The sequence below is a fragment of the Gadus morhua genome, chromosome 1, assembly GCF_902167405.1.
Source record: "Gadus morhua chromosome 1, gadMor3.0, whole genome shotgun sequence".
NCBI classification, from domain to species: Eukaryota; Metazoa; Chordata; class Actinopteri; order Gadiformes; family Gadidae; genus Gadus; species Gadus morhua.
In genome coordinates, this window is record NC_044048.1 from 4,038,755 (window position 1) to 4,063,754 (window position 25,000).

Below are 25,000 nucleotides of genomic sequence, written 5' to 3' on the forward strand. Positions count from 1 at the left end.
CTCATGGTAAACTGCGAGTATCTGAACAACAAATACATTTATAGTCAGAGAGGTGCTAGTCTCCACCGACTTAAGTCAGCTATGATAACATCTTCCAACACTGACCCCCTATACATGTCCTTTTAACATCCTTGAGCTTTGGCTTCCCTCTGTTTGACTAGTTTTATTTGGGCGCTTCCTCTGTACATACAAGTCCATCCATACTTGGTTTTGTTAAAGTTAAGTTAAGTTATCCTTTATTCATCCCTTTTTAGGGGGAAATTCTCCTCTGCTTTTGACCCATCTGGGTAGCCGGTGAACACATACACAAAGCGGTCCACACACATGGGGCACACACATGGGAGCGGCGCCTGGGGAGCCTCAGGTGCCTTGCTCAAGGGCCCCTCCTCCGTGGAGGCTCAGGATTCGAACTGGCCACCCTCCGGTTACCGGTCCAACTCCATAACCAGTGCCACGGATGCCCCGTTTAAGGTCAGTAAAAGACAACCAAAGTACGGTTTTACAAAAAGGGTTCTGTGTTAGTTGATGCCATCGGTGAGGCAGCCTGTTACAGTAGCTCCTGCAGCTCGTAGCTTTCTATTACTTTCTACACTATTATTTCCAGCATGACGCTAGTAACGCTGTTACTAGCGTCTATTTTTATTGTTTTCTATCTTTGTTTTTTTATTGTAGTGTATTTTGTCCTGTGTTTTCCACTGCTCCTGGGCTGTAGCAAAGGAATTTCCCCTCTGGAGGATTAATTAAGTTGCTATCTATCTATTATCTATTGTATTATCCTGAAATATCCCAAAAAAAAAATTGCTATGTCTCACTCACTATAGAGTTGGCATAGTTTTCTTTGGGTGCTGCAAAATATACATGCAAGTCCATTCAGGACTTGTTAAGGTCAGTAAAAGAGAGAAAAAAAGTAGGGTTTGACCAAAAGGATTCTGCCTGATTGAAATTATCTCTCGCCTCTAGGGGCGCTGTGTGGAACAATGATTCCGTCCACTTGAACCTGTGTCAGTGCAGGCGGAAGTCTGCCCGGCCCGCCATTGAAGGATCATTCAACGTGAGGACTGCGTTACGCCGAGGAACACTGCCGTCGGAAAGAGTTTATCTGTATTTATACATCTCTAAACCTCGGTGGGCAGGATGGCGTACAGAGGACAAGGACAGAAGGTGCAGAAGGTTATGGTCCAGCCGATCGTATCCTTTTGTTTATGAACCAAAAAAAGGCGCATGCGGGTTTGAATAGAAGAGGCTAAGCTAATGCTAAGCTAATGTTAGCTAACATTGTACATTTATTTTTCCTCTTGCTTGAGGAAGAAAATACTATATTGTGTAGCTACGCGTTAAATAGCGATTAATTAATAATTTGTATTATGTTTGACAAGATTGTTGCGGTTATGGGCGGGGTTAAGATGGCTCTATGGGGTGAACACAGCTTTAAGAATCATGTAAGCAGCATTATTCAGTTTGCAATGGATCCATGATTATGAGGCAGCAAACGTTCATCATGGGGTAACTCATTGTATAACTATTAAAAATAAAAAATACTAATGGTGTTTTTCTGATCGTCATGTAAATGCCTTGCGATATCTTATTATTCCTAATTGAGCTATATACTACCCAACCTTTGGCTTTGAACTCTCACGTTACTGAATGATGTAAAGCCCTGTTTTCCACGTAGTAGTTGCTATTCCTTGACTCCCTCCGCCAGAACCTCATCTTCAGATATCTACAAAATGTAAGTATGGTGTGATCTCCACTCAAGCTATTCTGTAGGTTTTCCACATGGCCCATGACATTAACCCTTGTGCTAATTATACTACAGCGTTCACGGATCCAGGTGTGGCTGTATGAACAAGTGAACATGCGGATAGAAGGCTGCATTATTGTAAGTCATTTAATGTTTTCCATTATAGTCATACTTCATGTAAATGATGTGCATTTTCTAAATCACTGGCTATCAAGCTCTGAAACTGAAATATAAGGAAATGCTTCCATTTAAACACCATTAAAGCAGTAGAGTGACTAGCCCGCCTAATCCAAATCTCTGAAATGTATAATTACAAATAAATCTTAGTCTTTGAAGACACAATTTTTGCACTGTATTAGTAGTATGAGCCACCCATGTCTTGATGTATGCTTTTGATGATAGCTGCAGTTGGTGGGGAGTCACGGGCGGATGTCAACCAAAGCAAATCTTGGTCGACTGAAATTCGACCCTCTACGACCAATTGATTTGTAGAAACTAAAATATGTTAAATTAGCCTACTTGGCCACAGGGCACACTACTCCTCCAGTTAGCATAAATATCAGATTGGTGCTGTTTGGAGAAAGTCGTTGGGTTTCACATCCACTCGAGGTCCGAGTCCGAGTCGGTTACAGCAGAGCTTCAACCGGCTTTCCCATAGCACCTCAACCAGACCCTATGCCAAAGATTAGGTAGTGCTGTTTATTTGTGTGTATATATATATATATGCCAGCCCTAAACGATGTGCTGAGTGATGTATATATTTTCCTTAGCTCAGAATGATCATTATACACTGACCATTAAAGCTTTTTCTTGGAAGCAAATTTCTTGGAACTGGACTCTTCAAACTGTCTCCACCTTTAAGACGGTCACTGACCTGGACTCTTATTTTCTCAACCTTTCAAAAATGACAGGGCTTTGATGAGTACATGAACCTGGTTCTCGATGACGCTGAGGAAGTCCACATGAAGACAAAGAACAGAAAACCCCTTGGTAAGAGGATTGTGGATCTAATTTGTTTTACAAATAAAGTCTGTTTACGAGTAAATTAAATCAATCATGTTGAGTCGTTTAATAGCAATGCACAACAGTGATGGGCCCATGTGTCGTGGACGACTCCAAAAATGCAATGCTTTATTTGACATGTCCTCAAAAAAGGTGTGCGTGTTATAATCTTAGTGGAGACTTGATTGTACCATCGATTTTTGTGTATTTGTCCTGTTAAAGTGGCAATTGCCGGTAGTTTGTTTCAATTCATGAAGTGCAATGCAAAAATCACTTGGGCTACAATTGAACGACACTCTTCGGTACCGGTTGGCACTGAGGTGGTACTGTAATGCCTCGTTTCCACCGAGCGGTACAGTGAAGCTCGGAGCGGGACAGCTAAACCGCAAAATCTGGCTTGCGTTTCCACTGCCGACGGTGCCCTTATGGTTGGACGGGTTTAAGCCAGATTCTGATGCGATGGCTGCAGCAGCTATGTAAGCATCTTGACATCATAGCTGCGCGACAGTGTAGCCTGCTAACAAATTAAATGAAAAAGAACACGCATTAAACAAAGAGCAACAATGTAGGAAGTCCAAGCAGGAAGGCAAACTTTTGCATGACATTTTCTTCAACATACAAAGCTTTCGACATTAACCAGAAATTCCTTGCGGGTACTGTTTGTTTTTAACCCCCTGTCGCACTGAAGTGACGATACTGCAGACCAATCAACGGTCGACTTGTGTAGCTCCGCCTTTTCGTCATCCTTTCAGGCCGATTGGTACCCCAACGGACGAGAGTACCAAAATAGGAGTGGCTCAGCACGCTTAGTTAAATTGGGACCCTGTCCAACTTTATGCGGTTGAAACGGCAATATAAGCGCCGCTCGGCAGAAACGAGGCAAAAGCTGCTAGGGTTAAAGTTCAGATTTCATGTCACCAATTTTGCATACAGAAACTAGTTAAAGTCTGGCTAAATTGTGAGTGAAAGTCCCCTGACGGTAACCGATCAACCAAACTTGCAATACCAACTCATTATCAGCTGGTCTTCTTGCTGGCGCTTTTAAATCATGGTTCAGGATGTGAAGTTGATGTGTTGCCTGCAGGATAAATTTACCTTGACGTTCATAAAGATTGTTAGTGAAGTTGTAACCAATGTAGCCTGGAAATCCAGACCCACATCTAGAAAGCTGTAGGGTCTGGCAACGAGTAATGAAAATGGGACAACTCGATGGGTGGTACCAAGCATGCATTGGAAAATATCACTGCACGCAATTGGAAAACACTACGACCAATTAGAAGAATTCAAGGGGTGACGTACACAGACCAGCAGAGCTAACCAATAGATTTGACTATTGCCGTATCCGGTCGGTAAAACAGCGACACTTTCGGCCCGCCTATATCAGAACCACAGATGTGATTTTTTTAATATTCCGGGCCAGGGGAATCGCAGTGATTATAGTGACTCGCTGAGCAAATTCAAATTGCTCTCGCGAGAACATTGGATTTCCAACGTAGTATAGATGGACGTATACAAATTTAATGTCTGCTTGGCCTTTTGTTAAATGTCTATTTATTAACCTCACTTTACACTCAACTGATTATTTGCAGGAATATCCAGCATTTGAATGGTTATTGGTAATTTGATAACTGTCTTTATTGAGTCTTTATTTCATTATAGTTGGTACTTCAAGCAATGGAAACTTAAATAAAACATTTAAAATAAGGGATGGATCTGAATGAATACAAATGAAATTGTATCTGCTTCTTTTAAATCTGTTCAAACTTTCTTTTGTGTTTGTCTTTCCATTGTGTTTTTATAGGCAGGGTCATGTTGAAAGGGGACAACATCACCTTACTTCAAAGTGTGGTCGTAACCTGATGGAAAACGTCCACAATTGACATGTCTACGAGCATTTTTCTTCTACAATAACTTTTCTTTTCCCCCCCCCCCGTTTGTTTTTGAACCCATGATTATCATGGGTCATTATTAGTGTGATGGTTTGTTTCATAGCCATATGGCTTTTGTACGAAAATAAAGTTTTTCTTTATGCCTTTTGAGTTGGCGTCAGTATTTCAATGGGTTTTTTTTCAGCGTAAATATTGCATTTTTGTTTCTATCGCCCACCTGTGGCAGACGCTACTGCCAGATTGTCTTTAGTAGGTCAAACCATAGTCTAGTAGTCTTGAGGAAACAGTTAAATGTTTAAATGGAAAACCTATTAAGCCCTTTATTCTGTGCTTTATACATCATACAGAAACATGTTGTGGGGTATTTAAACCAGCGCACCCCTTTGCCGTTCACCTTGTTTTGTTAAAAACACGAATGTCACAATGCATCATGCTTAATCAATTAAGGTGGCTTTTATTCTGTTTTGAATTTAACCACAATCTCTAGTACACATGTAACATTCTTAAGCTTGGTTCCTGAACAGCCAGATCGCAGTAGCGATACAAGATAAAGTAAAATGTAAAAAGTACAAATAAATCGATTCAGCGTTCAGGACCATGTTACGCACTACGCATTGTTGTTACGCACTACGTAACGTCCCTGTTCCTGTGGGTGGGAAGCCCCTAGCTCGACCTGCCACCGCCCGGCCCAGAGACACTCGGAGAGACGGTAATTGGAAAACCTGCTTATATTTGTTTATATCCATGGTTGCTTGTCTGGATTGTCTTGATAAATATGGTATGTCTAAAGACTGCTTTTCCACATTCGGGTTGTTGTACAGGTTTGGTTTGGGTTAAATCTTAATCTAATTCAGCAACCGCATCCGCTAACATTAGCTTAGAAGTTAGCAATCAGATCAGCTAGCTAATGCTACAACCAGTCGAGCCCGTAGGAGGACGGAGGAAATGCACCAGGACGGGCAGCGAACGCCTGTTGTCGCTTTCCTTAGAACGATTTTCAGTCAGCGACATGGTTTATTTAATAGTTATCCGTGAACTTTGGCGTCGGCAGATAGCTGGTTTAAAGCGTAGGGCGGTGGATGAATCTAAACGTAGCCTGACCACTTCTGCCATCAATACTAAGGCCCCTCAGCCAGGGGTCGGTGTTAATGTATGAGCGGACAAGATGCACCTCTAAATGACTAGTTGGATGTCATCAAATGCTCACTGTCGTGCGTAGACACCACCAGGAAAAAAAACCAAAAACCGTTTTACTGTCCATCCACAGGTAGACACGGAAATATGGAAGTACATGTCTTGGCAGGATATTCTGATGGCAATATGGCCCACACCATATTCGATGTTAAAATAGTTTACACAGTACTGCATTATACATCCCAAAGATACTGTCAGAATTCAGCTTAAAGGGCCCCTGTCCTTCTGCCAGGTGTGTGTGTGTGTGTGTGTGTTTGTGTGTGTGTGTGTGTGTGTGTGTGTGTGTGTGTGTGTGTGTGTGTGTCTGATGAGCCTTTACACGCCCTGTGACTCGGGGACATCACAGATGTGAGTGTCCAGACAGATGTATGAGGATAAATCAGTCTACCCAGCAGACTGTACCATCTAGTATGCTTGAGATCCTATTTGGGATCTCACTAAGGCACAGTGCAGGGCAGATTTAGGGTTGGGGGTTAGGGTTCTAATGGCTTATCACACTGGCATCTCTTTGCAGTCTTTTTCCTGCATTGCAAATTCTTGTTAAGGGTGTTGAGGGCAAAATCCTGGTAATTCAGCTAAGGGTTACTTTCATGGCCAGTTGTTAATTTGGGCTATATCTATGAGGTGTGATGTTGTAGTACGACTTTATACCTGATTCTAAACTCGCACCAAGAAAGCAATATAGGCATTAGTACTCAGTCTTTCTTAATGTTAATCTGCCCTGTCTGCTTTCTAAATGGGTGGCTATTGGAAGCTACACAGCCAATAGTAGTTACGTTAGATGTAGACCTATATCACATGATGTGTGCATTAATCAATCAAGTATCAATTTTTTATCACTGTACGTGTTATCTCTGTGTGTCTGATGTACAGCATACATGAGGATGCGTTCTAGTATTGGTCTGTGCAGTCCTAGACACTGAATTATTCTGTATTTACTAATTGCTGACAATGATGAGCTTTGTTTTTTTTGCGTGTAATGTTCTGAAATCACAAATCTCTTATTTTTTCTTTGATTGTTTTCTTCAGCAGATCTTGGATGAGTAGTAAGGATTGTACAACATAGCTATGCAGACCATCAAGTGTGTTGTAGTGGGGGACGGAGCAGTCGGTAAAACATGTCTGCTCATCTCTTACACCACAAACAAGTTCCCCTCTGAATATGTACCAACGGTAAGTGTGTACATCCGACATGACTTGTGTTACAAACCACTTCCAAGTTCACCAACGTCCTTAATGATAGGGCTGTTGCAACAATTTTCACGAGTCGATTATAAATTGTATAGAAAAAAACAGTATACTATTCGGATTCAGAAACTACTATTCAAATGTGTATTTTTATATTGGTTTATAAATGTGTTTTCACCGTGGGCGACCCTCATCTGAAAACATAATGATTCTTGTCACGTCACGGTTGATGAAAAATATGATTTTCCCGCACGTTAAATGATTTACTTCAGCAGTGATGTGAATATTCTGCATATTCCTTCAACCTTCATGCCGTGAAAAGACAGACTAATGGAATACTCGACCTATACAGCTTAGTGAAGACAAGCTTATGATCAGCCCTTTCTCCAAAATATCCTATGTATTTAGAGGACTCAATAATATTGGAGTTTTACTTTGGTGTAAAATCATGTAGTGACTGGCTGTTCGCGGAAGAGGGGTTTTTTGATATGATGAAGTGGGTGTGCATTCTTTAATACATCCGTTTCTAGAAGAGTTTTTTAAGATGGTTTCCCTGTTCAATAACTAAAAGAGGCACTCTTGTAGAAAGTATCCAAAATGAAACTGCTGCAAACCTTTTATTCATGTACCACTGTGAAATAAGGGGCTAAACTTGAGAATTAAAAGTTGGAATATTAAAAATAATAAGAATTGAAATTGGATTGGGATTGTAGAGTCAGATTTACCGCTCTAGTTGATGATTGCACTTAAATGCTAATACGTGTTCTCTGTCTAGGTGTTTGATAACTATGCTGTGACTGTAATGATTGGAGGGGAGCCCTACACTCTGGGCTTGTTTGACACTGCAGGTATGATCCTCTCATTAACGTTCACCTACTTCAATCTACTATTAATTGTCTTGTTGTTTGTAACTAACCCTAACCCTGCTATTCACGTTCATGCTGAAAGTCATTTCCAATTCCATAATATTGCAATATGTTCATGTGCATTTCAACTACTAAACATTTCTGGGCTGTGGTCAACCCCAAAAAAACTTGGTAAATTTACCTAATTAGCCCAGGTGCACTATATTCCTCCTGGCAGTAGGGCTGACGTGGTATACGGTATTACCGGTGTTGAGGCCAACACTGATTACTCGGTGTTGCACACCGGCAACACAGTTTTTTTTTTTTGTAATAAAAAACAAATTAATTCAGAAAATTAAACTGTGTAGAATAGGCCACAGTTCTGCTCTGTGCGGAAGAGAATTGGCGCGCCGAGAATTGACGCGCTTCCTTACAAGACCGGTAACCATAGCAACGCCGGTAAACAAACCCCGAGAAGCCCAATCCCTACGTGAGCTCCCCGCGCTACGGCCATCCGGAGGCGCACAGCTTTTGGCCGTGATATTATGATACATAAAATTATATTATACTATTATATATAGAACGTTATAAGACGCCGAGAATTGGCGCGCTGCCAAGCCGCTGTCACCGAGTGTGAGAGGAGAGTTGACGGAGAAGATGGCGGTTGACCTATAGTTTCAAAGTTAATACCGTGTATACCGGTAATACCGGTGTTGACACGAGCGTATTACTCGGTGTGAAAATGTCCACACCGTGGCAACCCTACCTGGCAGCCTAAATATCACGTGAGTGCTGTTTAGAGGAAGACATTGGGTTTCAGATCCACTCATAGTCCAAATCGGACTTGGTTAGGGCATAGCTTTAATGTATAGCATGTAACACCAGATGAGCCACGGGCCGTGGTAGCTGAAGACAACACATGCTTTTCTTATTCTGAATGACTCCCACCTACTAGCAGGAAGGGACTCCACCTTACACCCTTGACCTGAAATGTAATCACTGGGTGTTATGACACTGGGTGTTAACTAAAATAGTTGAAACAGTACTGCATTAAACATCCCAAAGATACCGTCAGCCTCATGCTAAAGAGCCCCTGTTCTACCAGGTGTGTGTGTTTGATGTGCCTTTACACGCCCTGTGACTTGGGGACATCAAAGGGGTGAATGTCCAGCCAGATGTATGATGGATCGATCAGTCTACCAGCAGACTGTACCAACTGGTAGGCTCATCTATCCATCATGCCTATTTTTTTTTACATTCCCTTTAGCGATCGCACTAAGGCACAGTGCAGGGAAACGGCATCTAATGGCTTATCACACTCACATCTCTTTAGTCTTTTTCCTCCATTGAAAATTCTTTGGGGGACGGCCAATACGTTTTCTCCGGTTCCACCAAAGCAAAGTCTTTGGGAGAGGGTTACTTGAGAAAGCATGAAATACAATGATCTCAGAATCAATTGAGTTTTGGGTTAGTATATACTACACGTGAACACTCCAAAAATAAACAAGACAATACTTTTTGTATGGATTTATTTATTTTTATTAGACGACCGTATGAAAAAAATATCCCGAATTTGAGATCTCAATCATGGGATATTGCCCAATATCCCGAGATAGCGAACCAATCAAATTGCGCCATTTTAGGAGGTTCATGTGTAGCATATACTAACAACATTTATATCAGATTAATTCGATGTATTAAGTAATTAATTAATATCATTTATTTTGTTTTAACATGCAGAAGAGCATGTTAGGATTTAGATATGATTCAATGCTACAGGTTCCACTAGTTTCCCACGACATTTAAAGATAACTAACACTTTGAAGTAGGAGTAGGACCACGAGAGAGCTGGGATAGCGTTAATATCTGTTCAGTTATTTGTCTATTTGGTCCTTTTCATAAGAACCATAATTCTAAAAGGACCAGTCAACCATCACTGCAAGTTACTAGACCCCCCCCCCCCCTCCTGCAATGTTTGAATACAATTATTGTTCTTAACCAGCCTTGTTAATGGGGTTTCATTCACTCAAGCTAAATTGAGTGATTTAGCTTGAGGTCGGCCCGTTCTGAACAAACCCTGCTTTAATGTCCATCTACAGGTTGACATGGGAATAGATTAGGGCTGCAACAACGAATCGATAAAATCGATTACTAAATGCGTTGGTAGTAATCACACAACCGCACGGTGTAGAAAGTCCCGTCAGTTAAAAATAGTAATGCAGTTTTTAAATCCATGTTAAAATCGGCAGGATATAGAGCTAGAAAAAAAATAACCAATGGTCACAAACAGTGTCAAATGTGATGTGTTCAGGTCGGCTCAGTAATATGATTGATGCGTTCAAATGCAGCAGAAAAAAATAAATAATAATAGAGATTTTGGTGAAAACTTGTTTTCCCAGTAATATAAAATAGATAGTAAAGATAGAATTATGACCTGTTTAATGTCCTATCTTGAACTATCATCATCTTATCAGCAATTAAAGCAATATTAAAAGTTCTATTTCAAGGAGTCTCGAAAATGGTATCAATAGGTTTGACCGGTTAACCATGGACATCCCTTATATACATATAAAAGTATATCATACATTGTATGTTTTTTTTTGTGTTCATCTTTTTATTATTTAATATTACTTTTAATAGTTCCGGGACGTTGGAGCAATAACCCTTGTGTTTTTACACTTCAGTCTGCACTGTGAATTTGAAGTAATGTTCAGTTTTTGAATAAAGATGCGGCAATTCCAATTTTTTTATATCCGATTCATCGATTCATCGAAAAAATAATCGACAGATTAATCGATTATTAAAATAATCGTTAGTTGCAGCCCTAGAATAGATATTCCCATGTGGCCAACCTATTGGATATGAAAGCAGTACAAAATGTAAAGATGGATGATCCATTACTGATGTCCCCAGTGAATTATCCAGATGCAAAAAGCTGCAGACTTGGCATCAGTATAAACCCTGTGGCTTTAATGTGCCAATTGAATGTGTTTGATTGTGTATTTTGTGTCTTCCCTCAGGTCAGGAGGATTACGACCGGTTACGACCTCTGAGTTATCCCCAGACTGATGTCTTCCTTGTCTGCTTCTCAGTCGTGTCCCCATCTTCCTTTGAGAACGTCAAAGAAAAGGCATGCATTCTACTTTTCATTCAGTGTATGCATTTGAATCAAACGTTTAGGCTGCCCGTAGGGAGACACTGTTGGTGTAGTGAGCCACTTTACATGCTGAGAGTAAAAGTATTTTCGTTCCTGCTAGTTGTTGAATAATCCTTTATCAAAACGTGACATTGATCCCAGCAGGAATCCAGGCTACTTGCTCAGGTCCAATTCAAACCCTCAACAGCTAAAATGTATTTGATGTGTGTGTGTTGGGTCTGTAGTGGGTACCGGAGATAACTCACCACTGTCCAAAGACTCCCTTCCTGCTGGTGGGGACCCAGATTGATCTGCGGGACGACCCCTCGACCATAGAGAAGCTGGCCAAGAACAAGCAGAAGCCCATCACCCCTGAGACGGCTGAGAAGCTGGCCCGAGACCTGAAGGCTGTTAAATACGTGGAGTGCTCCGCCCTCACACAGGTAAACCACAGTTTACACCGTAGGCTCACACACATCTACACAATGCAATGTTCATGGACAAGAACCAATAAGGTGGAGGAAAGGGGAGGCTGTCTGTCTTACACATAATATATTTTTGTTGATGTTCTGTTATATGCGCATCATGCGTAATGCGAGGCAGGCCAATGCGCTGCAAGTGGAGTTCTGTTGATATCCAAGCCCACCACTACTTTTTGCTGTTGTGCTTCAGTTACTTGAATCTATTCACTTTGTGCCTTAAATTTACTTTAAACTCAATTCAGTTTGTGCCTTAAGTGTGCAATACTGTTCATTCATATTCTTGTCAAAAATGATGGTTTAGTTTAGATTCAGCATACTGATTTCGAGTGGTTTTTTTCCTTCTAAAATGCTCAATAAATGGAAAAAATTGGATTTGATTTCCTTATTTATTTGACTAATAGATGGAAATCTAATACATTTGATTAGTGAAGGCAAGATCACGGAAGAACTTCAGGCTACATTATGAGTGCGCTACACTTTTTTAAAAAAGATTTTCGTAGTTCAGTTAAACGGGTTACTCTAAAAAATTAGCTAATATTGATATGCCTTCAAATGCCCATCCCTAGTGCCCCCCTGCTGAATACTTGTATCGGCCTTATGTGTTGGTCCATATAGAACCACGGTGATCTTAGGCTGAAGCTGAGCTGTTGCTCTTTGCGTGACACTTCTTAGGGGGGCAGCAGTAGCTCAGGAGGTAGAGTGGGTTAAATGGTTACCAGAAGGTTGCTAGTTTGATCCCCGGCTCTTCCTAGCTGAGTGTCGAGGTGTTCCTGAGCAATACGCCTCACCCTGACTGCTCCTGACGAGCTGTCAGGGCTGCCGCCCTGCGTGGTTGACTCCGCCGTCGGTGTGTTAATGTGTGCATGAATGGTTGTAAGTAAAACCTTCTAAATGTAAATGTAATGGTTGGGGAACTCCATAAAATATTTCATTCATCTCTGATGCACTCTAGCTTCCTTTAATTCTCAATCACAAGAACCGAAGGATGTCCAGCTCTCAGGTAGTACAGGGCAAACTCTGCTGAGCATTGGCCCACAACAGAGTGACAGAGTTCCCACCCTGAAGGGGTACAGAATAATGGACCCGCTGTTCCTCCCTCCTCGCTAAGCTACTTCCTTCCTATCCCTCTCGAACTTCCTCCCTGGCTGAGCTTAACCGGGCTATGATACAGCTGCTGATGTCACATCCTGTTTCCTGTCCGGAGACTTCTCTATGCTAACGCCCCGACCTAAGCCACTGGGAAATCAATTGTCCCCGTCTCCTCCTCTTTATCGTGATTACCTGATCTCGCCCCGTGTCTACTTGTTTTTCTACTCGAGAGACTCTATGCTGCCCAATGTTTCCTCCTCCTCCCCTCTTCAGTCCTCTCCTCTGGTGCTAACTGGAGACTTGTCCCTCCATGCTCCCCCTATGTCTCCTCCTCTCCTCCCCTCTCCAGTCCTCTCCTCTGGTACTATCTCTGCTCTTGTTCTCTCCCCCTCTCTGCTCCCCCAGCTCTCCCCCTCTCAGTCCTCTCCTCCTAACTCTGCCCTTGTTCTCTCCCCCTCTCAGACCTCTCCTCCTTACTCTGCTCTCGTTCTCTCCCCCTCTCAGTCCTCTCCTCCTACCTTTGCTCTTGTTCTCTCCCCCTCTGCTCCCCTATCTCTCCCCCTCTCAGTTTTCTCCTCCTAACTGCTCTCGTTCTCTCCCCCTCTCAGTCCTCTCCTCCTAATGCTGCTCTTGTTCTCTCCCCTGTGTCGCTGTAGCGAGGGCTGAAGAATGTGTTTGATGAGGCTATCCTAGCCGCCCTTGAGCCTCCCGAGACGCAGCGAAAGAGGAAATGCTGTATATTTTAATGTCCCTGTGGGCCTCTTAACCCTCCCCCTGTCCTCTTCCTGCCACTCACTCCTTTTTATAAAGCCTTCCCCTGCGCCACCGTCGCTCTCCTGGTTCTCCTTCTCCCCCTCCCTCCTTACTTCTCCTCATATCCACTGCTTTAGAGAAAGATATATCATTAGCATCTTGGTGAACAACACGTTTGCTGATATTGTCTCTTAATTCCCCTCTTACTCCACGGTTCACTCGCACAGTGACAGGCGTCATGGCTAGGGCCGTTGAACTATTCAAACGCCTCCATATTCTATTCACTTGAACACGTCATGATCCTGACCTTTGGTTTTTTCAGTCCCATACTTTCGTTTCCTCAAAGATTGTTCATTGCGTTCTACATCCATCCACTTTGATATCTTTTAACGCATTTCTTTATTTTGCCAAGTGCACATCTATCAGGCCCTTGTCAAAGTGGTGGTCATATTGTGTTGAGGATGTCATCTGAGATGCAGTTATTGTGTGGCTTTAGTTAAGTCTTTACATATGTTTAGTTCTGTGGAGGCTGGTGGTTTAACATGGCTCCACAATATTGAGATTTAATCAGAGCCCCTATGCCTATTTCGTATGTATTTAATTTATATTTTGAGCTAAGTAATTTATCATAATTCCTTTTAGTCAACTACCAAAGTATACTGTAAGCAGCACTTTTGCTTTGGTAACCTTCAAAATGAAAAGATACTCTCTTGTCTTTGTCCTATAATAGCACCTCCCTATATTGAATAACTTTATTATAATGTTTCATAGCTGGACCCCTGGGTGATTTGTCAGAGAAAAGCACATCAAGATTTCATATGATTTAGGACTTCTTTAACTAACTCTCTCAGTGTAACTCTTAAGGTGCCATTCGCTGCAGTATGTAGCATAATTTTTGATAGTACAGATTCTTCAAATAAAAGCTAATATAATGATGTGAACTGATCTGTGAAATTGATTTAATAAAGGACAAGTACACTTTGCGTGGTTTCTGTGCTTCTCTATTCTTTCTCTCCCAGCACACTGGCCACAGGTACAAACATTGTGTTGTGTCGTCCCAGTGTGCTGTGCTGTGCTGCGCGTGGAGACGGGGGGGGGGGGGGTTGGCGTCGGTCTGACAGGGCTTCCTGCATACAGCACCCTTGTGTTTGAGAGCAGCTGGCTCTGCCTCACATGACAGGGCTTAGGCCAAACAGGAAGACGCAAACAAACGACTCGCTATACAGAACACAAGCTTGTCACATTGCTCATGGCTCCACAAGGTTGTGATTGAGTCCTCAGGGGTGTGTTTTGGGTTAGGTTTTGATTTATACATTTTTTTTTATGTGTATTTATTTATCATTTATTCAAGGATCTGCATTCCCTTATTCCTCCACCTTCTTGGTTTGCCTGCCTATAGCATGAGCGTTTGCATCCCTTAAAACATTTAAAGCAATGCTAACCAAACCATACACCAGCAACTCCCAGTAGACTACAGTAGGGCTGAACACCCACTATGGTCTACTGTACAGCTTACCCAAATGTATTTGATCTTAATTTCTCTTTTTCCGTTGACCTGTCCATATTCTCCTTTGTTATCACCTTTAACCCTTTTTGTTTGACCTTTGTTGTCCAATCATTGAGCCTGTTTGTGTGTGTGTGTTTGTGTTCACAGAAAGGCCTAAAAAATGTGTTTGATGAGGCGATACTGGCGGCCCTGGAGCCCCCCGAGCCCAAGAAGAAACGCAAATGTGTGATGCTATGAATGGTGCCCCGTCTCTCACACACACACACACACACACACACTCACACTCTCTCACACACACACACACACACCTTTCCCTTGCTCTGCTAAGGCTGGTTCACAGCGTTTGTCACCAAGTTATGAATAGAGTCAACCAACATGTTATACAAAACAAGCCATCTTTATTGTAAAAAGTTAGAACGCAAAGCTAACATGGCTAACAGTGTGTTTAACCAGGACTGGATATTGTTCAATCACACAGCCACCCTTCAAGGGGCTGGCGATGGTGACCCGCCTCTATCCGTAGGCTTCAGGGGGTCAACCTAAATCAAGCCCTGCCCCCTCTACCTGGCCCAAACACAGCCTTTATACCCTGCTGTTCGGCCAGCATCCTTGCCCCATTACCTCCTTTTTTACCCCCGGCTTTGCCGAGGAGTGCGAATGGAGTAGTGTTTAAAGTCGTTTTGCCAACACCCCTCCCAAGCACAAATCTGATACGTTCCACATTTCAAATGGGCCCAGTCCCAGGCCCCATGGGACCCTGGGTTCTGGGCTGGCCTGGTTGATATACAGCCGTGTGGCGGTCCACATGGAGGATTGTAAACGTAGCTGTGAACCACTCAGAACCCGTTAAGTGGCCAGACATCATAGGTTGAGCGTGGCGTTGGCGTGGGGAATGTGGTATTTATTGAAGCTCCAAAGGCTCCCAGTAGCACCGGGCCTGAAGTGGACCGGGCCCTTCTCAAAGCAGGGAACTCCTAACAGTGTTAGCAGGACGAGTGGTATGTTCTCCAAGCGTCGCCAGGGACCAGAGTCAAAGTATACCGTTTAAAGTGATCCTGTATCGTTGCAATTTGAACGGGTCAAATGGAGAAGTACACAAAACAAATATTCAAACTGTTATGGCTTGTATGGGCAGCCATAGTTCCAGTACCGTTGTTCATTTGTTTGTTAAGGCTCGTTTGAATTTGAATTCTCCACCATGATTCTGTGCCAAGTCAGAATGTGGTGCCTGGGTGAGAGCTTGTGTGAGCTGTACCTTGTGTAGGACTGCTCTACCCATTCAGACTGTACTGTACTGCATGTGGCTCTGCCTCTCTGTCCTGATGATAGGTTTTAACTCATGTAATAATAATGTAAGATGGCACACAATGTGGATGTAGGCTCCAGATGTTTTTACCGAAATGTTTATTTCTTGTATGGCAGTTTGTTTTTATTTGTATTTTTATTTTATATAAATATATATATATATAAAGGTTACTTTACTCCCTTTACATTTAGGGGTCGGGACTCATCTGAACTTTCTCCCCCTTCCAGTTACAAAAAGCAAAGTCAAATTTGTTGAGTCTTTTTAAAACCTCCATTGGCAATGAAACTGATTTGGCAAAAAACCATTGTGTTCGGATGACATTTTTTCCTCCACTGGTGGATTTAGAATTGGGTTGACGTCCAACCGAAGTCGGTATAATTATAACCTGATGTTTTTGGTGCAAATCCAAATGCTTTGTCTGAAGTCTTCGTTATTTGTATATGCATTCTTTAAAAAATATTAAACTTATACCTTAATTGCCTTTGCAACGTTTGCCTTACTGTTTTTATTGACGCTTGATTAAAAATTATTTTGTTATCAAAGTGCAATTTCATTTAACATACGAAAATATGGTAACATTTCATTTTACTTTTCGATGCTGCTGGACGCATGTGATAGTCTTCAAAACCAGTGCTTTCCCCAAGTACCACCAGACTTTTGGGTTAATAGGTTTTACTCATCAATTTCTTGATCACTTTTGAAAACATCTGAAAGGAATTATTTGAAAGCTTGTGAAAATCTAGTTTTGCATGTCTTGACCAGAGGCGCTGCATCCCATTAGGCATACCAGGCAATTGCCTGGGGCCCCGCAATTGCTTGGGGCCCCGGGCCACCACTAGGGGGCTCCCTAGAGCCAAAAAAAAATCGCTCCATACCCCCCCCCCCCCCGTCAACAATCGCTCCATACCCCCCCCTCCCCCTCCGTCAACAATCCTCTGCCTAGGGCCCCCACACTCCCTAGAATCGCCCCTGGTCTTGACCAGTAGATTGCGGTGACCCTAAATTTCAGTGGGGCAGAAACTACTTGATGACCGTATGATGACCACAACCACAATTTATGTTTTCTTAATATGTATATTCCGAGCTATAATAAACAACTTTAAACTTTTACATCAAACAACTTGTCCGGCCAAGTTGTTTGATGGCTTCTCTTCTAATTTTAACCTCCAATGTTTTTTTTAACAACCTCAACATTGTTCATCACAGGTGCAACACCACTCACCAATCTACATTTGATATAGAAACGACGAAAGATACTTGCGGAATAATTCGAGTTGAAACAATTCTAGAATATGACCATGTCCATGTGACTACTTTACAACCGTATTGGCGGCTTTTATCGCGGATTGCAATTCTTGTTGCAGCCTGCAGGGTTATGCGATAACGCCGTTCAAACGCGGTCGCTGAGCTGCCCTGTCCAAACATTGCATGACACGTCCGCTAGATCGTCACCATCATTCACAATTTTATGTCAACAGACCAAACATATTCGGAAAGCCTACAGAAACTATTGATAGTTAATGTGACAATCGCATTATTCAAAATAGACTTGGAGCAATGAGTTACTGAGGAACAATTTTTTTGGGAACATGCTTTTGCAAGTAGTTCGATGCCCAACCTGCCCATAAGGACGGCACGCGCCTGGTCTTAACTATTATGATTTATCTTGGTACCGGTCACTGGTCGTATTTGCCGATACAATTACCTGTCTACAGTATCCAATCCTCAACTGATAAGTTGTTACCTAGCATTGCACAATGACATCCAGCAGGGGGCGATGTCTACCAGAACATGACTGCTTATCATTCAGTTTAAGTATTCTAGCAGCCCATGTACACAAAATTGTGATGAAGTCGGTGCAACTGAGGTATTAACATCAAGCAAGAATTACACCCAACATGGAAATGGAAGTGGAAAACTTAATACGCATTTATTTTACAATGCGTTAGAACGTTACCTTCCCAGCAGGGCCGGCCGTCCCGGTGCATAAGGGAACTAATTAGCCACAAGAGGGCCCCCAAGAGTTCTTGAAATGTCCCAAAAGAGTTTGACATGAAAAATGTTGTTTGTGATATATTGTGTCAATAGTAATCATTCATTGAGCATAAACACTGTCAAAGATGTTAACTGCATTTTGATTCAAGCACAGTCAGACTAACGCCAGTCCTTGGGTTTGCATTCGGCGTGTAAGTCATCAAGCATTGACTATTGTCATTAGGATTTATGACAATAGTCATTAGGACTATTGTCATAATGACTATTGCCCCCCCACATTGGCATTATGGGGGGGCAAATCAAATGCTGCCTAGAGCCCCACTGGGAACACATCATACCGTTTTGAACTGTAAGTCGGGGAGATTGAGAATCACACTTGGCCTTCCACAGATGTTTTTGTGGAATTCCTGAAAAGGCCTGCAGATGAGGGTGATCTCCCCGGCTTGGTGACCCAGATCATCTGCCCTGGAGGTAGGTAAAGAAAAATACTTCTGCTGCACACACACACACACACACACACACACACACACACACACACACACACACACACACACACACACACACACACACACACACACACACACACACACACACACACACACACACGTCTACCTTTCCTGCTGCCTCTCTGGTCGACTTTCACACGTTTCCCAGCGCTTTTGGAGTGCTGCCTGTCAACACCTTCTTACACTAAAGAGTTGCTGACGGCCATTAATTATCACACATGTTGAACTAGGGGCATTCCACAGTGGTATAATCTCTACCCCCCCCCCCCCCCCCCGTGTCATAACGGCAACATGTATGTAACAGGAGAGGTACCACCTGTGTTGGATTCCACCGTTGTTCGTCAGGTCAAATATTTCTTAACGCACATCACACACATTAGCATCCAGTCAACGCTTGGCCCACAGCGCCTCTCGGGGTAGAGCGACCGTGCAGGGGGTCTCGAAGGCAAAGACCCCGCCGTGGTCGAGGAGATTAGTCTTCAGACCCCCGACACACTTAAGGTCGACCTACACTGTACTAAGGTTGTAAAACACATTTCAGAATAGTATTAGTTATATAATAAATATAAATAGGAACACAAATTGAAGATGTCTTTGGTAATGCAATAGCCCTACTCTCGCACAAGAGTCCCAACAGATCATTGACATATCGTTTTCTAAACTCAACCCAGGGTAAAATGGCAACGTATTATTATCCAGTTACTTGAATTGTAACGCTTGTGTCGTCACAAGTCTGACCGTTTCCACCGCCACAGTGTACAGTAAGCGGGAGACCTCGGAGGTGTGCAGCAGAACAAGGACTTGCTGTTCTTTACTCCGGTTTTATGAGCCCACTACTTTTATGGTGATCTGTAACAGATACCGCCTCACAATAAAAACACACACCAAACGTTTTTCTATCGTTCTTTCGCTGTTTATTAAAGCCCAGGTGGTAAATCACACACTACACCGGCCCTGCTCCGAGAGAGGCATGCCTATTGTCATGCAAGTGTGTGTTTGTGTGTGTGTGTGTGTGTGTGTGTGTCACAATACATTTCTCAATGCCGCCTCCACAATGGTGACTCAAGCCGCCTGACTAAGCAGTGATATGCAACCCCTTTTCAGCAATCTTTCCCTCTACCATCAGATGGAAGCAATGTGGTTCTCGTCAAACGCCGGGCTGGACGGAGCGAGGGGGTGTCCGGTGCGGGTCTCTGTGTATGGGAGATGAATGCACACGTGCTGAGCCCAATTTGCCTTGGAGATGAGGGAGAATGTGGAGGAGCTGTCATGATTCACCACGCTACATTTATCAAGTGGTAAAGGTGTCTCAGGTATGGGAGGTATGGGATGAAGAATGTGGAATCCTCCTTCATCTTATTCTAGCTCGGCCTCACTGTCTATTGCCCGCTAATAGCCCCCCCCCCCCCACCCACCCTAACCACCCCCCTCCAGCTCTCAAATAATATAACTTATATCGTTGATGAGTATTGTTTAACTATTAAAGCGTGCAGAACACACCTCTGCGAACACTGGGTGGTTGTAGGGTGGGCAAAAAACAATGCTTTTAGATGGGTCCCATTTAGTGTCTAGTGACACATAACCTTTCTCAACTGGAGCCGTCGGGAGCCCATCAGAAAAGTGCAACGTTACAACCCTTGTTTCACCAGTGGTTGCGCTGCCCATGCAGTCTGATGTTTGGTTACTGTTGATACATGAAATCATACCTCTGTGAAAACCGCCAACATTTCTTCTGTGGTTTGCAATCCTTTCCAACTTTCCAGATAGTTAGCATTTGTGTTACTGTGAGCCTGCAGAGGAGAAGAGGAGTCTTCTAGTGGGCCTTGTTTGACAGCTCTCATACCACTGGTGTCCCCCACAGGATTACTATGACCCAGCCGGTGGCTGTGGGCTAATAGATACATGCAGGACGCACACTCCAGCGGCTCTCCACGGCGTGTACACACACGCGAACAGGCCCCGCTGAGATCCTCTCCTCAGATATGCGTGCTTGTGTCAGAGCGAGACGCCTGTGTCCAGGTGTAAGAGAAAGTCGTTTACCGCTCAACTTCGCGACCCCTTCCAAATCCTATTGATGACAGACAGCGAGGGGGTCGTCCCCCCTCCCTAATTACCTTGCTCCCCCCCCTTTTCCATCCCAAACTCCAATCAGAGGTGGGGGGAGGGGTGTGTGGTTGTATCTACTATGCTGGCATTCAAACACACCTTAGGTCTTGAAAGCCCCCTTGGCTTGAAATAGGGGGCCCTGGTGGGTTGACGCTTTCACTTTTTACCCTCCCCCTCCCTCCCAACTGCCACTACTACCTCAACGACAACCCCAACACCTACGCCCCCACAACCTCCACCAGTCTCATCACCACCACCACCATCACCAGCACCACCACAAGCCCTCATGTCCTCTCCTATCTGATGGGCCCTGCTCCGAGATGTCATGACGACATCGCTGGGACTCACGCTATACCGCCATCTGCACCCCTAACACACTGCTCTCCGCTTGCTCTCTCTCTCTCTGTCTCTCTCTCCCTTTCTCTCTCACTCTCTCTCTCTCTCTCTCTCTCTCTCTCTCTCTCTCTCTCTCTCTCTCTCTCTCTCTCTCTCTCTCTCTCTCTCTCTCTCTCTCTCTCTCTCTGTCTCTCTCTCCCTTTCTCTCTCACTCTCCTCTCTCTCTCTCTCTCTCTCTCTCTCTCTCTCTCTCTCTCTCTCTCTCTCTCTCTCTCTCTCTCTCTCTCTCTCTCTCTCCCTCTCACTCTCCTCTCTGCTCTCTCTCTCTGTCTCTCTCTCTCTCTCTCTCTCTCTCTCTCTCTCTCTCTCTCTCTCTCTCTCTCTCTCTCTCTCTCTCCCTCTCACTCTCCTCTCTGCTCTCTCTCTCTCTGTCTCTCTCTCCCTTTCTCTCTCACTCTCCTCTCTGCTCTCTCTCTGTCTCTCTCTCCCTTTCTCTCTCACTCTCCTCTCCGCTCTCTTTCTGTCTCTCTGTCTCTCCCTTTCTCTCACTCTCCTCTCCACTCTCTCTCTCTCTCTGTATGTCTCTCCTTTTCTCTCTCTCCTCTCTCCTCGCTCTCTGTGTCCCAAACTCTATGACCTCCGCTCGTATAAATACCGACTTATATTTTCGATCTCTTTTTTATTGAAAGCGTTGGAGCCGCTAATCACAAATGTGCCGTCAGTTGTAAAAGAGTTTCTGCTGGGTGACATCATATATTGTACGGTTCTTTTAACTTCACATTTCTATTTTGTTGACAGTAAGATGGATGATTGTCACCTAAATCTTCATACTAAATAATCTTATCGTAATCCATTTTAAATGACCCAAAGAACAACTGTTCCCGGCCCCATTAGTTCCCCACCCCCGCCAAGCACAATGTGTTTTCAGTCACATTGCTGCTTTCGCTTTGGTTATTCCTCCCATGCGTCAACCCAAGCCTCCCACTGCTCCTCTGGTGTTCTGGGGGCCATTGGGGACCCATGAAGGGAAGAGGTTGTGATGCAGTCGGTAAGGACAACCTCAATTTGGACTTAACTGGTTATCTGCCACCACTGTAAAAGTAAAATGCTATCTTTGTCTCAGGCAATCAACAATATTATTGTGGTAATGCCATTTTTTGTTTATTTTATCCTGATTTATAAAACCTTTATATTTAAAATGAGATAAATACTCCACGTCCTGACAAATACATTCTTTACAGATCCATCAAAACATGACATTTCAAAATAAAATTTGTCATCTGGGCAGGTAATATAGGCCGGTGTCTGGCCCTGGTGCTTTTGTCTTGTGAAAGACGGCTCATAGGATACAACAGGAGGTTCTGTATACAACTTGGATGCAGCTGTTGACACACAACGTTTGTATCAAACAGTATGAACAGTCAACTACTGGCAAGGAGGTCAAATCATCCCCAGTATGGTCCCTTACTTTGATGGGATATAGATCTTTATAACAACGTGAGCGATGACAGCTGCATGAGGGCCTAGCACTAGGTGTCAACAATAAGCTGCAATCAGGTGAAGGCAGGATCCACCAGCGAGGCTTCTGAGGGAATCTGTCGGCTCCCTCCAACTGGCTCAGACCAGACACCATGAAGGGGGAGGGGGGAGGGATGAGCGGGGGAGAGGTGTAGGGGAAGGAAGGAGGAGGAGGAGAAGGGAGGGGTTTCAGAATAAAAAGCAGAAGAAGATGGGGTAGGGATGGTAGGGGAGGGGGGGGGGGTATTGCAACTGTCATCACAAACAAGAACCATCTGTCTCATTTGTGTAACTTGTTTTCTTTTAATATGAGAAGTATGCAGAGGAGATCTGGGAATTTGCGAGAGGCCTGGGAGGGCTGGTGGGGGCCCGGGCCTGGGGCCCTTGAGGGATCCCAAACCAGCCTTCTTCTCACAAGGCTCTGGAGAGCAAGTGGCATTATTGTAGCCCCATGCGGCCCCCATTGTTAACCCCTCACAAACACATGGCATTCTGGGAGAGTGGGCTGTGAAGGGAGAGAGAATTGATAACATGGACAGAGTGATGTCGGACCCACCTGTGCCGTAAGGCCCCGTTGAGGCGTCACAGTCGTTCATACCTGCGTCAGGGTTTGCATTCCCGAACATGGGAGGAATTGCAAAGGTATTATTTTATTGTCTCTTTTTACGCATGGAGGCAGTGGTTTTGAGAACGATGAAAACCACATCTGCCATCGATGCGGTCGTCAAAATTGGATAGGTGGTTCCTTGACGTCAATTAAATGGAAAAAGTTGAATTTTTTCTTGGTTGCGTACATAGAAAGATTATTGATGATGAGCGATACAAACAAGGTTTTATTTGATTGCGTGGTCGCGTGTTATACTGAGTGGTTGTTTCAACCAAAATTACCATGTTCCAGCTGAGCAATTGCCAACAAAATTCAAAAATGTCCACGCTTTCTTATTATTTTTGCAATGTGTTTTATTGTTTAAAATGCTGACATCCACGGTTTCAAAAGGAATCTGCCATTCAACACTCACACACGCCTTATTGAGATGCCATCCAAACACTTTTGGACGTGCAGAGACATCTCTGTTGTGCTATTGTACTGTACTGGCTGTAGACGCTCCAATACTAACTTCACTTATTGCTGATGAGTGTGCTGTTGGATTTATTTTTGTACATTGGTCCACTTGAGTTGTAGATTTGTTGATTTGATATAATATCTACACCTTGTTGAGTCTTGGGTCATCTGCTGTGTACAAACCAGGTGCTGTTCAATCCTACAACCCTCCAAATGACTGACAGAGGCAACCATGGCCCCTAGCAGCCCCACACCACTGGAAATGGGCATCAGCCGTCTGGAGGGGAACTTGGCTCTCTAGGGATCAAAGGGGGCCTGCGTGGGGAGGGGTATAATTGGGGACAGATCCCTGTGCTGCACTAGACATCGGCTGGTTAGAGTTACACTTAAACTGCAGAGAAGCCGTGCGCTGATGTGAGGGGCGGGGGGGCGGGGGGGGGGGGGCTGCTGAGTGTAGTGTTGTCGGGGCTAACATGAAGAAAGACAAAGGCTAAAACGCAGCATGTGGTGTGCATTTTCCACCCTAATCCCCATTCTGCAGTACGCACTGGTCCTGTGCATCTGCAGCTAGCCCCCGCCCCCCCACCCCCTTTATCCTAAACTCTCATCACATCCAAGAAAACCCACATGGCGGGCGCACGTTCATACTGAGGCCGGCGCATTCTGGGGTCTTTACTCCCAAACGGCTCAGCTTATGGCAGCTTCCAATGTGGCTCAAGGTTTGGAGAGGAATCATATGTGTCGATTCCTGCTTCCTCATTGAACTTATATGTGCTTTATATACGTATTGAATTTCAATGTAAGTCAAAATTCGAGCAGCAATTTCGCATGCAAATGATGTACAGCCGCCCAGCTCCATGTGTGTTGCTGGTGTTCCGTCAGACGTCATCGTAAGTCGTGGATTCACGTTGGGTTTCTTAGGGGCGAGTATTGATGTAAACCTGATGACATGCGTTGCATAAATTGTGTTAGGTTGGAGAGGGACGCCTTGGGTGTATAATGTATCCCTCAAACGAATTACACTCACCCACACTCATAGTTATGCACACTCCCAATGTTTAACATACTGTGGTCGTCTAATAACATTGCTGAAAGACACAGGAAATGGGCAATTTTATTGTAATATTGGTCCATGATCGACAAAGTGTGTTTCTGGTTTTGGACTCTCTAGCGAGAGACTGAAACTCTCAGCTTTTCTGTGGCAAAGATTCTGTTCCTTTATTTATTTATTTATTTATTTTTGTCTCTTAATTTCGTTCTCCTGTCTCCCATTTTCTCTTATTTGTTGGCAACTTACAGCTCACCCAATCACAGACACACACAAAGACACACACACACACACAC

General features: G+C 43.8%; 2 protein-coding genes across 6 annotated transcripts; both read left to right on the forward strand.

Moving 5' to 3' along the window:
• Positions 1-969: 969 nt before the first annotated feature.
• On the forward strand, positions 970-4,782 carry snrpe (small nuclear ribonucleoprotein polypeptide E). The gene is made up of 5 exons (XM_030352623.1): positions 970-1,188; positions 1,703-1,729; positions 1,817-1,879; positions 2,653-2,731; positions 4,545-4,782. The coding sequence occupies exons 1-5, from the start codon at positions 1,135-1,137 to the stop codon at positions 4,601-4,603; spliced, it is 282 nt and encodes a 93-aa protein (XP_030208483.1). The 5' UTR covers positions 970-1,134; the 3' UTR covers positions 4,604-4,782.
• Positions 4,783-5,231: 449 nt separating this feature from the next.
• On the forward strand, positions 5,232-16,620 carry cdc42 (cell division cycle 42). 5 transcript variants are annotated; one of them, XM_030352588.1, is made up of 6 exons: positions 5,232-5,341; positions 6,859-6,999; positions 7,790-7,862; positions 10,880-10,989; positions 11,241-11,438; positions 14,974-16,620. In XM_030352588.1, the coding sequence occupies exons 2-6, from the start codon at positions 6,895-6,897 to the stop codon at positions 15,061-15,063; spliced, it is 576 nt and encodes a 191-aa protein (XP_030208448.1). In that variant the 5' UTR covers positions 5,232-5,341; positions 6,859-6,894; the 3' UTR covers positions 15,064-16,620. The 5 variants fall into 5 exon arrangements, with proteins under 5 accessions (XP_030208448.1, XP_030208440.1, XP_030208471.1 ...); XM_030352580.1 differs by having other exon boundaries at positions 5,238-5,341; positions 6,856-6,999; XM_030352611.1 differs by lacking the exon at positions 14,974-16,620 and adding an exon at positions 13,223-14,302 and having other exon boundaries at positions 5,238-5,341; positions 6,856-6,999.
• Positions 16,621-25,000: the final 8,380 nt, after the last annotated feature.

Excerpts from the sequence above, each read along its gene's own strand:
- snrpe (XM_030352623.1), top strand. The coding sequence starts at position 1,135 with ATGGCGTACAGAGGACAAGGACAGAAGGTGCAGAAGGTTATGGTCCAG. Across the intron at positions 1,189-1,702 it reads AGGTTATGGTCCAGCCGATC|AACCTCATCTTCAGATATCT; the intron begins GTATCCTTTTGT and ends TCCCTCCGCCAG. Across the intron at positions 2,732-4,544 it reads AAAGAACAGAAAACCCCTTG|GCAGGGTCATGTTGAAAGGG; the intron begins GTAAGAGGATTG and ends GTGTTTTTATAG.
- cdc42 (XM_030352588.1), top strand. The coding sequence starts at position 6,895 with ATGCAGACCATCAAGTGTGTTGTAGTGGGGGACGGAGCAGTCGGTAAA. Across the intron at positions 7,000-7,789 it reads CCTCTGAATATGTACCAACG|GTGTTTGATAACTATGCTGT; the intron begins GTAAGTGTGTAC and ends TTCTCTGTCTAG. Across the intron at positions 10,990-11,240 it reads TTGAGAACGTCAAAGAAAAG|TGGGTACCGGAGATAACTCA; the intron begins GCATGCATTCTA and ends TTGGGTCTGTAG.